Source organism: Rana temporaria, chromosome 4, assembly GCF_905171775.1.
Source record: "Rana temporaria chromosome 4, aRanTem1.1, whole genome shotgun sequence".
In the NCBI taxonomy this organism is placed as follows: Eukaryota; Metazoa; Chordata; class Amphibia; order Anura; family Ranidae; genus Rana; species Rana temporaria.
The window spans coordinates 98896390-98912788 of NC_053492.1; the positions used below are offsets into that span (position 1 = coordinate 98896390).

General features: G+C 42.8%; 1 protein-coding gene across 1 annotated transcript in view; it reads right to left on the reverse strand.

Moving 5' to 3' along the window:
• Positions 1–16399, reverse strand: part of SNTG2 (syntrophin gamma 2) — a 625709-nt gene that overhangs the window by 229161 nt on the left and 380149 nt on the right. The window contains 1 exon segment of the mRNA XM_040348669.1: positions 10489–10618. Within this exon segment, the coding sequence (XP_040204603.1) occupies positions 10489–10618 (130 nt within the window).

The window sequence follows — 16399 nt, forward strand, 5'->3', positions numbered from 1 at the left end:
TTATATGCAAATAGTTGGCCATAAAAGGGGTATAGGGGTCCAGGTACTGCCATGGGGGACACATATCGATGCAAATAAAAAATGTAATAACAATTGTTTTTAAAGGAGCAGTGATTTCAATGATGCCTAAAATTCAACAATAAAAATGAAAACTTCCTTTAACCACTTGCCTACTGTGCACATACAGCCCCTTCCTGCCCAGACGAGATTTTAGCTTCCGGCACTGCGTCGCTTTAACTGACAATTGCGCGGTCGTGCGACGTGGCTCCCAAACAAAATTGACGTCCTTTTTTTCCCCACAAATAGAGCTTTCTTTTGGTGGTATTTGATCGCCTGTGCGGTTTTTATTTTTTGGGCTATAAATTAAAAAAGAGCGTCAATTTTGAAAAAAAACCCACAATATTTTTTACTTTTTGCTATAATAAATTATTTTTCTCAGTTTAGGCCGATACGTATTATTCTACATATTTTTGCCTACAAAATAGGGGACATAATGATTTTTTTTAAATTTATTTTTTACTAGGAATGGCGGCGATCTGCGGTTTTTTTGGAACTGCAACATTATAGCGGACACATCGGACACTTTTGACACATTTTTGGGACCATTCACATTTATACAGTGAACAGTGCTATAAATATGCATTGATTACTGTATAAATGTGACTGGCAGGGAAGGGGTTAACCACTAGGGGGCGAGGAAGGGGTTAAATGTGTAGCCTATTGAGTGTTCTAACTGTAGGGGGGTGACTGGGGAAGGTGACCGATTTGTGTTCCTATGTACAAGGGACACAGATCGGTCTCCTCTCTCCCTCACGGGACATGGAGCTCTGTGTTTACACACACAGAGCTCCACGTCCCTGCTCAGTTACTGGGCAATCGCGGGTGCTTTGGGGCATGTTGATGGTGACAAGGGTCTCTTCCCCACCACCCTGGACTGTGGTTGTGGGGGTCTGCAGGCAGGGGGCTTATCAGAGTCTGGAAGCCCTCTTTAAGAAGGGGGCTCCCAGATCTTGACCCCTCCTCCTTGTGAATGAGTACAGGGTACATAGTACCCCTACTTATTCACCGAAAAAGTGTCAAAAAGTAATAAAAACACAAGGTGGGTGCTTTAAAGCATGTTGATGCGGTGACAAGGGTCTCTTCCCCACCACCCTGGATTGTGGTTGTGGGGGTCTGCAGGCAGGGGCCTTATTGGAATCTGGAAGTATGGGGTACATAATACCCCTACCCATTCACCCAAAAAGTGTCAAAAAGTAATAAAAACACAGAGACAGTTTTTGACCTAAAGGGGCTTCCAGATTCCATTAAGGCCCCTGCCTGCAGACCCCCACAACCACAGCCCAAAGTTGTGTGGAAGAGACCCTTGACACCATTAACATGCCCCAAAGCACCCCCCCATGTTGAGGACATGTGGCCTGGTATGGTTCAAGAGGGGAGACTCGCCCATCCCCCCCTTTTCCTGACCTGCCAGGCTGCATGCTCAGATAAGGGTCTGACATGTTTACAGTGTCCAGCACAGTGCATTGTAGGGCATTTGTTAGGGCGAACACCCCCCAAACACCCTGAAAATTCAGGTGTTCCCCAAACGGGGGGCGAACAGCCAATGTTCGACCCAAACTCATGCACAGACCGAACAGTTCTCCCAACACCAATTAGAACTAAAGGTAAAACCATATTTTTTGGATAGAGTTACCCCTGTTAGGTTTTTCTTGACATCTGTGTCCCAATTGGGGAGATTTCCCCTTACATCCTGTCCCAACAGGAAAACTGGAAGTGAAAGAAAATCCCACCAAAGTGAAGGAATCCCTGGTTGTCACCAGGATCACCAGAACTAATGTCCCATTGAAAGACTTTCTCTATGTTACTGATACCATATATGTTCATGATATTTGTTGTTTGTACCCCTGGTAGGGCCCAGAAACAAAAATGTGCATTTTGCTTTTTTATCCTCCCTAAACTATATTATCACTGACACTGATACTAATTAAAAAAATGCTCTTTTAATCCTACCTAAAATACACCGATCCTGACTTCTGATCCTGACCTCGATCATTGACTCTAACCTTGACCCTAACCCTAATCTTGACAGTGACCTAGATCAAACTCTTTAACTATTTTTAATCTATTTATTTTTAACATGCAATTGTTTTTGTTTACATTTTTCTCCTCTAGCAGGATAAAAAGATTCAATGTACAGGGTGGGCCCTTTATATGGATACACCAAAAACAAAAGTTGGATTCAAAATGGTCGACTTCAAAATGGCCGCCATGGTCACCACCCATCTTGAAAAGTTTCCCCCCTTACATATACTAATGTGCCACAAACAGGAAGTTAATATCACCAACCATTCCCATTTTACTAAGGTGTATCCATATAAATGGCCCACCCGGGTGGATCTATATAAATGGCCCACCCTGTATATTTCTCTCCATTCAAGAGGAGAAAAACACAGGGGCAGACTGCACATTAACTGATCAGTGTGATAGCCAGTCAAAGGCTATCACAGCAATCAAGTGATTGGGAACTGGGAATCACCTGGAACTTCACTTCCCAGTTCCCAGTCGTTAGTATGGGACACAGAGCTCTCGGTGAGAGCCTGATCCCTCTGCTGGGAGTGCGCTGTGCAGCACGATTCTAGTACAAACATAAGTAACCATATTTGAAACCCCCCCGGAAGAAGATCTGCTTCTGTTAAGGCTCCAATCCAGGCCATGTCTTGTTTCTACTTTGTATTATGTCACTGATATTTGGTCCTGATCCAATTATATTTGGTTCTGATTTGTTTCCACTGACCTCTAATTACTGCTACAGCAGAGATATAAGGGAAGGCCTGCAGCAAAGCTATCTCTCTAACCTGCAGCACATGAAGCTTAGGCCTCTACACTTGTGCTTAGAAATGTAGCAACATGACAAACATGGACCAGCTTAGCTATAGGGTTAATCCATGTAACATGTTTCACATGAGTTTTGTGTTCCGGCATTGTAAAATAAATGCTGCCCAAATGCCACTTCTGATTTTGAGATTTTTTTTACAAGGGCACCTGAACTCTGTGAGGCTTCCAAAACGTATGCTGAACATGTCAAAAATGCTATAGATGCATTTTGGCATGCTGGAATTGAATTCAATGGAGGGAGCAAGTTTTAGCAAAGCCTAGAGAATGTGGCATGCTCTCAAATTCTTGAAAAAATGCAATGCTGGCATGCTGGGGTATACTGTCCTGTCCACCTGCCTTTTTTTAGTTACTTAGACTGTTGGCTGGCCGTACGGAAGTTAGTTTTGTTAGTGTCTGAGCTTAGCCCACCACTAGGTGAGGTTCCTGCATCTATTTTGTTAGTGTGTGACTGGCTAGGATTGACTTTGTTTTATTTTTTTAATTGCTTTTACTCTCTGCAACCTAATGTAAATAAATATAACTGCGTGTTAGTTTTAAAAACGCACCGACGTTCGGCTACTTTCGGAAAATCGTGACGCGATGTATGCGACTGTCGGAAGCCTGTCAATCAAATAGGAACGCCCAGTCCCGCAGCCCATACCCGGAAGCGGCGGAGAAGATCGCTCTCTAAAACGGTAAGTACGGCTTCGATTTAAAAAAAACACCCGATTCCCCTTGACAAAATGAGCATTAATCTAATGTTAAAAATTAACTTTTGGGTGAACCTCCACTTTAATATCAAAGCAACTAGTGTGATTTCTGTCTGCTCTATTATTCCTCTGCTATTTGCATGAGTCACTTCCAAGCATCTAGGCCAGTGATGGCGAACCTTGGCACCCCAGATGTTTTGGAACTACATTTCCCATGATGCTCATGCACGCTGTAGTGTAGTAGAGCATCATGGGAAATGTAGTTCCAAAACATCTGGGGTGCCAAGGTTTGCCATCACTGATCTAGGCCAACACAAGGCAATCCCAGAAGATGGCTCAACCCCCCCCCCCCCTCTAGCACACAGCAGGTAATTGACAGCCTCAGCTATGCATGCTTTCCTATGAGACTGTGTAGAGGGGGGAGTGTCCATTCCTTCCACTCAGGTCTCATATTACACTCAGTTCTCCTGTCTATGCTGTGCAGTGTGTGATATCTTATCCCTGACCCTGCTTTCTGAAGTTCAAAAATACTTTGCAAAATGTGTGCTTTAGGAGGTTGTAAAAGAGAGGGAGCTGTAGATAAATGGGTACAACCTATATAGAAGGATTTGTTGCTGTGTATCACCGGAGGCTAGTCAAATCAATGAGTATATGTAAGGGTTTAGAACCCTTTTAATTCTGATTGTACTCTTTACCCCAGAAAAGGTGATCCAAAAGAGTGAAGTACAGCAGTACCAAGATTGATACCAAGATTGATACTTCAGCAGCTTAAAGCAGTGTCTTCTCTTGCATAACAAGTTATGTTAACATACTTTTCAAATGTTTGTGCCCGAAGCCTCTGATTTTATTATTTCAATAGCATATTTTCAATGGTTTCCTTGCTAACCAATAAAGCACTGAGACATTGGCTCAGATTGTTTGGTCTGGCTATTACTGAGTAAACTTTAACTCTGACAGAATGTGGAACAGTCCCGGTTGGGCAACACTCCACAATTCCAGTTCCTGTACCAACTCCCTTTTGACAACCATACATTTCTCTGGGCCTATCACAATGATGTACAGCCTCACTGTCCAATAGAGATGTGTGTGTTGGGGGATTGGATACTATAAGGAAGTTCCTGCACCTGACAGTACCTTCTTTCGTGTTATTAAAGTAACAGAGTCAATTTAAATTAAATTTCAATTATGATAGCAGTCTAGTTTTCAACATAGAAATATTCACACATCTATGTCAAATTGCTCTGAAAACAATTAGGAAGCCCCATCCTAAAAAAAATATTTAAGACTTCTCAGAAGTCAATATCCTATTGAAGAAATTTCCAGTCGAAGTAAACATGTTATGGAAGATTTTGACCCCTTTAGGAACACAAAAGACACATCTGCACAGAAGATATGTATATGTAAAAACATCTGCAGTTGGAATCTGAAATTACAGCTCCTGGGGAAAGGAAGAAGCATAAAAAGAAACTAAAGCAAATTGTACATATTATTTAAAATGCTAACCCTTTAAAAGATGCTAACCCTTTAAAAGAATGAAGTGCCAGAACTGCAGTTTAACAGTTTGCTATTTTTCACTTTTTCCTTCATTTGAGAAGGAGAGTCTGTCACCGACAACAGATTTCTGCACACCATTTACCAGGCACCTCTTGATTGGTGCAATGTAATTATACACAGTAGCAAAATTAATCAGTTCTTAGCTGTAAAGCTGTAAATTGAGGGCTAGTCCATGGACTTGGGAGAACTTAGCTGTGCTCCATCTGTTACATATGTAGTTTTGTATAGCATTTCTCAGCTAGTCCTTGATATTTGTTGTGCACATGCTATGATTATTTTGCCAGAGATTAATGATCACTGCTGTTCAAGAATCTCAAGCACACTCCTTTTCTGTCAAGCAGCCAGAAAGTAGAACATTACAATCATGTTTTACATCTAACCTAGTTCCATTAAGCTTTCAACTTCAACTAATAAAGTGGAATGATCTTTCAAATGAGGTCTGTGAGGTTCATGCAGGATCGCTCCTCTTGTATACCTAGAATCTGGCTGTTCTCAATCCCTAAAAGTTTTGCCAGGACCGCTTGGACACGTAACTGCTTAGAAAAGGAAAAGATTGTGACCTGTACTGTATAGGGTTGTCTGCAGAGTGGTATGAAGGCCTCCTCCAACATCTAAGTGGAGAGATTATCTTGATATAAACGGACATGTTTAGTGGTCAATGCTCCCGTAAGGGTTCAGATTGTGCTAATCATTGAAGTGAACTTTTTTCTTACAGTGATCCCTGGCAGTGGGAATAACTGACAGGAATACACAAGTAGTGGATGCCTTTCATCTGGGTACTCCAGTTTTCCTCCTGTGACCGTGGATTGTTTGTCTAAATTGGCTGTAATATTTGTCTGCAGGTCCAAAAATCCAACCACAGCCTCCTAAGCAGACCCTAGTAACACTGTCTACTAATGGTGCCTCATTGCAAACCTGATTTAAGCTGTCAGCGTGTGTGTGTAAAACTGATATGTGGCATATTTAAAATAAATATAGCCAGGATAAAAAAATTATCTTATGATTTTCAAAGTAAAAACAGTGTTAAGTACAGTATGTTTGCCTGGAGATCTTTGTCCATGCTAACCAGTTTGCCCACATGATTCACATATTTCAAACATGGTAAACAATCAGCAGACACAAAATTACCAATTTATCAAGGCTGAAATATTCAACTGCTTAGATAAAATGTCCTTAAAAAAAAAACTACAGTTTTTTCTTCATATAGAGGGTGTTTATTTTTGGGGAGAATATTCAAAGTTGTTTAGCTTATATAACTTAAAAGAGAAGTAAAGTCAAATACTTTCTATACTTAAACCTGCTCCCACCCCTTCTTTAAACCCTATACTATTGACCCTGGGTCCTTAGGGAACTCAGTCAAGTAATTGCCAGACCATTGTTCCTAATTTTTGCTGACAGTCCACTGACTGGAATGGTACCAGCTGATTGGAGAAAAGCCAATGTAGCACCAATATTAAAGCGGAGCTCCACTGTAAAAAAAAAAAAAAAATATATTAAAAGCCAGCAGCTACAAATACTGCAGCTGCTGACTTTTAATACTAGGACACTTACCTGTCCTGGAGTCCAGCGACGTCGGCAGCAGAAGACAAGCAATCACTTGTCTCTTGGCTGCCCCCACCGCCATCCTCGGTGAGGGAATCAGGAAGTAAAGCATTGCGGCTTCACTGCCTGGTTCCCTATTGTGCATGCGTGAGTTACGCTGCGCCATCTTCACAGGTCCCTGCTGTGTTCTGGGAGCTGTGTGTTTCCCAGAACACAATGGGGGGGCAGGAAGTGGCGTACTGCCAGCAGGTCCCCGCAGAGTATATTCCCAAAAGTGGGTGCAAATACCTGTCTTAAACAGGTATCTGCACCCCCACTCCCCCTGAAGGGTGCAAAATGTAACACCGAAGGGGGGGAGGGTTCCGATGAGTGGAAGTTCCACTTTAGGGTGCAGCTCCGCTTTACAAAAAGGGACAAAAGGGACAAAATACATCCCTGAGAATTACAGACCAGTTTGCTTAATATCAATAGTATGTAAACTCTTGGAGGACTATATACAAGATTTTAGTAATGAGAACGGTATCATTAGCAGTAATCAGCATGGATTCATAAATAACCAATCTATTAACCTTCTATGAGGAGGTGAGCTGCCATCTAGATAAAGGAAGGCCCGTAAGGTGAATCTGGATTTTGCAAAAGCATTTGAGAAAGTTCCCTATAAACATTTACTGTACTGTTGGCATAGACCATAGGGTGAGTACATAGATTGAAAACTGGCTATAAGGGCGAGTTCAGTGGGCAGATATACATTGGGAGTACTCTGGATGGTTAGGGGTGGGTAGTGGGTTTGCCCAGGGTTCTGTGCTGGGACCAATCCTATTAATTTAAATGACCTGGAGGATGGGATAAACAGTTCAATCTCTATTTGCAGACGATACTAACCTAAGCAGGGCAATAACGTGGATGTGGAAACCTTGCAAGAAGATCTGAACAAATTAATGGGGTGGGAAACTACATGGCAATCAAGGATTAATGTGGACATTTTTTAAATAATGCACTTGGGTGGCAACAATATGAATGCAATCTACTCACTGGGGAGAACCTCTGGGGAAATCAAGAATGGAAAAAGACCTGGGGGTCCTAGTGGATGATAGGCTTAGCAATGGCATGCAATGCCAAGCTGCTGCTAACAAATCAAACAGAATATTGGCATGCATTAAAAGGGGGATTAACTTAAGAGATAAAGCAATAATTCTCCCACTCTACAAGACCTGGCCTCACCTGTATTCTGTCCAGTTCTGGGCACCGGTTCTCAGGAAGGATGTACTAGAAATGGAGCGAGTACAGGGAAGGGAAACAAAGCTATTAAAGGGACTGGGGGTTATTAGTTTTGAAGAAAGGTTGCGAGCACTGAACTTATACTTTCTGGAGAAGAGAGGCTTGAGAGGGGATATGATTTAAATTTACAAATACCACACTGGTGACCCCACAATAGGCATACAACTTTTCCATGGAAAGGAGTTTAATAAAACACTCATTATAATTATAAGAAATTAGGTTTAAACTTAAACTGCGTAGTGGGTTATTTACTGTAAGAGAGGCAAGGATGTGGAATTCCCTTCCACAGGCGGTGGTTTCAGCGGGGAGCATAAATAGTTAAAAAAAAACTATTAGATAAGCACCTCAATGACCACAAAATACATGGGTATACAATGACATACTGATACATAATCACACACATAGATAGGACTTGATGGACTTGTGTCCTTTTTCAACCTTACCTACAATATGTAACTATATGAAAGATGTATATACATACCTATTCAGAAGGCGCTCCAATCTAGTCCATGATCTCCCCAGTGGCCTGCTTCAGTGAAGAGGAGAGATTGCCAACAACAGCTGCAATGTCTAGGTGGTGACGTAATACTATGGGGCATACATTGTCAGATGTCCCTCCTCCCTACATTGAAGCCAGCGCTGGGAGTCAATCATGTAAATGAACTGGAGCACCCTCAGAATAGGTAAGTATAAACGTCTTTCATTTACAGGGTAGCTAGAATAGGGCTTAGAGTGGGAATCACAATTACAAATTAATTTGATATCACTTTTTTTTTTAGACAGATAGTGCTTTCTTTTAGTGGTATTTATTGAATGGAGCTTTACAATTTTATTGGGATATACCGAAAACTATTTAATCCAGTTATACATTTATTAAAAAATCATTACATGTATTTTTAAGTACAACTACTATATGGATCTTGATAGCACTCGTATGCCAACCATTACACAGCAGCACTAATCCTGGGAGCAGGCCCAGGCACAAAATTCAGGATGTTATCTGAATCTTGACTAAATACCAGCTTCTGGTCAATTGCAAAAATAGTATATAATGCTTTAACTGGTTACATATTTCTTGGTTTTTCTGAAGTTTCATGCTTTAAAATAACATTGTATTTGCTGCACCACTTCTCTTGTAAATGTATTGTGCAAAATTCATGAAGCATCTGCAACACTTTTGGTTCTGACAGCGACTTGTGCACCAAATTCTACATTGCGGCACATTGAAAAAATATTCAGACAATTCATATTTTTGGGAAGTGGAGCTAATTAAGACCAACTCTACTTTTTTGCGTACAGAGAGAAACCAGTGCAGACAAATTTTGCGTGCAAAAAAATTGGTGCCACATTCAAAGTACAAGTTCAAGACAATTGCATGAATTTGGCACATGCTGCACCACTTTTAGAAGACATGAGAGACACTTTTTCAAAATCTGTCAGTGCCCTTCTTTTTGAATTCCCGGGATTGTGTTAAAAAAAATGAAAAGAAAATGCAGCGCTACCTAACTTAGTCCTAACTAATTAAATTAAATGAAACCATCTGCCGTCTCCACCGTCCTGTCCCCTCCCCTACGCGTGCCGATACAGTAGGGGAGGGGACAGGATGGTGGAGACGGCAGCTGGTCTGCCCACAGAGGAGAAACATTTGATCGCAAACAAATCCCCAGACAGATTTTTATGAAGTTTTACATGCTTTGCATAGAGCGGTGCACTGAAGCACCATAACCATGAGAGTACCCTTTCTAGGGGCTTTTTCTTAAAAAAAATATATTTTGAAATAAACAATATCACACTATCGAGACATTTTTATCATTTGTTTATGAGGAGACAGTACTACAGAGTTGGAGACAGCAGCATGAGACACTTTGGGACCCAGCAATATATCTAGAATCCAGAGGTGATTCATAAGCATGTTTAAACCAAGCTTAATCGCAAGGTCGCATGCTCATAGTCAAGGACCACCTGTGTGTGGATGTCACAGCACCATTTGAACAACATTAATGGAATCATAGCTCTCAAATCGCAGAAGGACTTTTGATGCGATTAGTGCAGCACAGCATTTATGCAACTCAGCACTTCATATAATTTCACAAATTTTTGTCACTTTATATTTTGCAATACTGTTTCATTACCTCAGTATTTCTGTCACTTTATATTTTACAATATTGTTTCATTACCAAATTATGTGATAGGTGGATTATGCACTTTGATCTTCACTATGTGATATATGGATTATGAATATTATGTTTATTGAATAGGCACGGTTCTTATAAGTAATTTGTTGTTTTGCATTTAATTAGTTAGGACTAAGTTAGGTAGCGCGACATTTTCTTTTTAATTTTTATAACATCACATGGATAATGAGTACGTGATTAGTGCCAGCTGCTGCTCATCTAGTTTTTTTCCCCCAGCAATAGCAGGTAGCTTGCTTATACACAGTCTTTTATACACAGTCTTATACCGGGATTGTGTTTTCACAAGCTATACTAAATTTTTCCAGACCCATATAAGAGATTTAAAGTGAACTTACATGTTGTAATGTCAGATCACTGATGTTAGTTGATATTGCTCGTAGCCAGTCTGCACTGTCATGTGCCGATTGAAACTGCAGAGTCCCCGAGCTGACTCCATCCTGTGCCAGCAATTCAAACGAATTAGGTCTGTGGAAGACGTGTTAACAAAATATTATTTCAGTGATAGCTACAAAAATATATTGTTGATAAGATTAGCGCATAACTAATTCTATACTCCTCTTATTGATAAACAATATAATTGTTAATAATATAAGTTTAATTGCAGATGTCTCATTAGAAATGAACAATGATTGATAATTTTCTACAAGAGTTTACACAATATGCTGTGGAATGTAAAAGATATATAAAAAAAAACAATCAGAGTGAACACTGTACGTCTGTATTTGTTACTGTTTCCCCAAGGAATTCCAGTTGGCTCCTTGCTATATATATGTAATTTCTGCACTAGTTATTAGTTTATAGGGTGCAGACACAGTGAAATTCCTGCAACAAAGCACAACTTCCATTTTTTTCTGTCTCTGGTGCACGAGTTGCAAATCCTGTTCAGCATAGGCGCAATCAGGGTGGTATCTACTGTGAGGCAAGCAAGACGTTTACCTTGCACGGCATTTTTCAGGGGCAAGGCGCCACCCTCAAGCAGAAGAAACACTACGAGAACCGCAGAGAAGCAGTGGCTTTGCTACGGGGTGCAGACCACACCCGAGTGAGTGAGTGAATTACTTATATAGTGCTACAAATGCGAACTAAATCGCCTCAAGGCGCTTGGCATCCATTTTCCTTCTGTATAACCCTCAGAGAGGTGACACTAGGGGCAGCCGCAGACTGACCGTTCAGTGACAGGGGAGCAAACAAAAGCAGGATGTGGGGGGGCTGCACCCTTCGATCCCAGAAGTAGCTCAATTGGCAGAGCAGGTAGGAGTCCCAGGTTGTGATTGTGCCTCAGCAGCCTTGCTAAACACAGCTGGTAAAAAGGAGCCTGTGGACTGTGGGAAGGTGAGAGTCCAGTGTAGTTTTTTGGGGGTGGGAGAGTCTTCTGGCAAAGTATGGGAGAAAGAGGAGCCCCCTCTCTCTCATCCCTCTTTCTATCTCTCATCTCCCCTCCCCTCTCTCTCCCCCTCTCTCCCCACCACGTATTCCCACCTCCCTCTCTCTCTCACTCCCCTCTCTCTCTCCCTCCCTTTTCTCTATAACCCCGCCTTTCCCTCTCTCAACCCCCTTTCCCCTCTCTCTCTCTCATCCCCCCTCTCTCTCTCTCACCACCTTCTCTCTCCCACCCTCCCTCTCTCTCTCCCCCCATCCTCCCTCTCTCCCCTCCACCTCTTTCCCTCCTTCTATTTCTCCCCTTTTCCATCTCCCCAATCTCTCTCACCTTTTTATTCCCATCTCTACTTCTAGCAGGGGTGGGGGACACTGTGGCAGGCTAGTGAGGAGGGTGAGCATTTTGGCAGACTAGCAAGGGGATTGGGGGAGCACTGTGGCAGGCTCTGATCTGCCTGATTGACACACACCAGTAATACCAGAGACTGCATGTTACTACCCAACAGTCCACCTGAGACACTGCATAGCCACCAGAGACCCCACACAGCCACCAAAATACCCAGAATAGCCACCAGAGACCCAACAGAGACCCCACATAGCCACTTAAGAAGGAAGGGGGAGACAGATTTGGATGGGGGGTGCCCAATTTTAGTATTGCCTAGGGTAGCACAAACCCAAAATACACCACTGGGAGCAATATGTTTACTTGGTTTATTTCCTTATTATATATATGCCCCACAGTCATTCTTTCCTGCAAAAGGTTTATTATTTTTAATTATTGAGCTCTCCTTTGAAAAATTCTGGCTGTTTGGCTAGTTGCTTGCTCTTTTAATCTGAAGGTCTCAGTACTTCCATTCATTAGCCTAGACTGTGTATGCAGATCAAGAGTTATAGCTTTCTTCATTCATTGGATGCATGCTCATGTCATCTCAGTGAATTTCAAAGTACTGAGGGCAAAGACAGCCAGGGGAGTGTCATTTTTGAAGGATGTAAGCAATAGTGACCTCTGTGTTTAATTCAGTACAATTTTTTTAAGAGCCAATTCACATTTTTTCATTTTCACAATGTGAATTGTGGTGGTACATTGCAGTTACATTAACTTTGAATGGCACTGCAATGCGCTATTAAAGTAGTGGGCAATACCCCTACACTGCATCACAACGTTGCCCATAAAGAAGTGTCAAGTTTTTTTTTCTAGTGACACGCTGTCTGGGCGTGTCTCTAATTTGGAGAATCATCCCTTGTATTCAACCACGCCTCTACACCAAACAAGAGGTGCGGCTGATGTCAGCCACCCTCCCATTATGGGACATGGCGACTACCCGGAACTCCTCCCGCTCAGCATAGTGTGGCGAAGACACAGAGGGGCAGTGGTTAGCTTCCGGGTTTATCCTCTTAGTAAACTATGTTCCCACGGTAACATAAACTTTGAGAGAGTCATTGGACTAGACCACTTGATCCACACACATTACGAACATCTGACGGGACGGTTCGCGAACGCTAACCGTGAACTTTTTGCAAATGTCTGCGAACCGAAAGTTTGCGGTGGGCCCCATTGACTTTAATGGCAGGCGAATATTAAAAACCTTCAGGTCATATTTGCAGCCACAAAATACTTACTAGCTGTGCACAAATAGTCCCACAACATGGACACTGACCTACCAGAAGTATTAAGTAAAAAACCGGATACATAAGTAAGTGCCGGCCATTACAAGCCCCAAAAATTAGCCGACAGGCGTTCACCTGACAGCAAACAACTTTGTATTCTGTGGCTGGAGGTACATTAAGCTATTCACCAGATACAGAAGTAAGTGTCTGCCATTACAAGCCCCAAAAATTAGCCCACAGGCGTTTACCTGACAGCAAACAACCTTGTATTCTGTGTCTGGTGGTACATTAGGCATTCACCGGATACACAAGTAAGTGCCGCCCATTACATGCCCCAAAAATTAGCCCACGGCCACAGGCGTTCATCTGACAGCAAACAACCTTGTATTCTGTGGCTGGTGGTACATTAGGCATTGTAACAGCACTGGTGAACGGAGTGAACCACAACTGCGGTTAGCAGGGAATTCAATGCGATTCTCTATGCGACAACTCATTATTAAGCCCCAGGCGTGATTCTTCGCAACAGGAGTTTGGGGGATCTATACATCATCTCTGTGTCACATAAAGAAAGGCATTGAGCTACTAAGCATGGACGCATTACAACATGTGACCAAGGCTTAGCGTTTAAAATTAGTTCAAGGTCAATCTCCCAATACACCACTACATGCAGGTGATTATCAGTAAGGGACCCCAGGCGTCACTTCTAGCAACAGGAGTTTGGGGGTTCTCTACATCATATCAACCTTAGCATGTAGAGATGAATTTAGGCCACTAGGGGAGATGCTATGAAATAGCATCAACCCCTAGCATAGAAAAGTTGGGGAGCGAACATGTTCAACAATTAGGACAAGGCCTATAAGTATTTTATACTTCTGTCAAGCATGTAGTAAATAGTTTTTTTAGTAACAAGTATTAATTGCATACGAGATATAGTGTAGCTCAGGTACTTTGAGGATACACGTGTAATACACAAGTTGTACTGGCAACTAATAGAAAGGTATGAGAGGCAATATAGCTCAGGTACTTTGCGAGTACATATAGTATTCGAAGTAACAAGTATTAATTGCATATGAGAGGCAATATAGCTTAGGTACTTTGAGAGTACATATAGTATTAGTAGTAACAAGTATTAATTGCATATGAGAGGCAATATAGTTCAGGTACTTTTTAGAGTACATATAGTATTTGTAGTAACAAGTATTAATTGCATATGAGAGGCAATATAGCTCAGGTATGTTGATAGTACATATAGTATTAGTAGTAACAAGTATTAATTGCATATGAGAGGCAATATAGCTCAGGTACTTTGAGAGTACATATAGTATTAGCAAACAATTTTGTATTCCGTGACTGGTGGTACAATAGGCATTCACCAGATACAGAAGTAAGTGCCGCCCATTACATGCCCCAAAAATTAGCCCACAGGCATTCACCGGACAGCAAACAACTTTGTATTCTGTGGCTGGTGGTACATTAGGCATTCACCAGATACAGAAGTAAGTGTCGCCCATTACAGGCCTCAAAAATTAGCCCACACCCACAGGTGTTCACCTGACAGCAAACAACCTTGTATTCTGTGGCTGGTGGTACATTAGGCATTCACCGGATACAGAAGTAAGTGTCGGCCAGTACAGGCCCAAAAAATTAGCCCACAGGTGTTAACCTGATTTTGAATGAAACATGGTCTACTGGTCACATGTGTTGAATTCCTCCAAGATCAATGCTTCATCCATTTTTATAAATGTGAGGTAGTCAACACTGTTGTGAGCTAGGCGAGTGTGCTTATCGGTCACGACCACCCCTGCTGCGCTGAATGTCCTTTTGGACAGGACACTGAACGAGGGGCAAGCCAAGAGTTCCATTGCAAATTGTGCAAGCTCTGGCCAGAGGTCAAGCCTGCCCACACAGTAGTCCAGGGGTTCATCACTTCTCAGTGCGTCCACATCGGCCGTTAACCCGATCTAGTCAGACACCGGTCGGTCTAGGCATTCCCTGATGCTGGATCTGGAGGACAGCTGTCGATGGGTCGGCTGAAAGAATGATCTCATATTATTAGTGACCAAGACATCTTCAAACTGCCTTTTTCTTGCAGGAGCTGTTGGATTGGTACCCAAGACTGTTTCTCTGTGAGTGGAAATTCCTCTGCCAGCGGACGCAAAAGCAGAATGCAGCATTTCTCGAAGCAAGTCCTGGAAGTGCTGCATTCTTATAGCCCTCTGTGATGGTGGTAACATTTCCGCCATGTTTTGTTTGTACCGGGGGTCTAAGTACGTTGCCACCCAGTACTGGTCCTTGCCCTTTATGCTTTTTATATGGGGGTCCCTCTTAAAACACTGGAGCATGAAGGCCCCCATTTGCACTAAACTGGAAGAGCTGTACTGGCCTGGCTCCTGCTCATCATCCAGGATAATGTCGTCCTCGTTGTCCTCCCCCCATCCACGGACAACACCAGGGATCCCAGAAAGGTTTAAAGCATGCTCTTCTTGCTCCTCCTCCTCTGCCCCGGGACCATCCTTCTCTGACTCCTCTTCAGACTCCCGTTGGTGACTTGTCTTAGGTGGAGTAGCCCCCCCTGGGAATTCATCCAGCATTGCCACTTCCTCATCTTCCTGCTCCTGCTCCTCGACAGGTTGATTAATGACACAATGCAATGCACGTTCCAAAAAGAAGGCGTAAGGTACGATGTCACTGATTAACTGCACGTTTCTGCTGGAGCCGCCTATCAAGCATATACAATGTTGAGTTCCATCACGTCGGGCAGTCACAAATAAGACGTCTGACGGGCAGGTTGTGTCACCGCTGAATGTCAGCAAGGCGAGCCATGGCCGTGTAAGATCTTCTGAAATGGGCCGAGATTTTCCTGGCCTACCGCAACACATCCTAGAACCCAGAGTATTTGTCAACGAATCGCTGCATGACCAAGTTCAAGGCGTGTGCCATGCATGGCACGTGTGTAATTTTGCCCTGTTCCAGCGCGCTCAGCAGATTGGCACCATTGTCGCACACCACTTTACCAACTGTCAAATTGAGCGGAGTTAGCCACTGATCTGCCTGTGAATGCAAAGCTGAAAGGAGTGCAGGACCAGTGTGGCTTTTGTCTTCCAGGCACAACAGACGCAGCACAGCATGGCAACGTCTCACCTGACATGACGAATAGGCTCTGGGGATCTTGGGTGGCGCTGAGGAGTCAGCCGAGGAGGAGAGGGAGGATGGAGTAGGAGGAGGAAAAGCAGAGGCAGGCCTGCATGCAATCCGTGGCGG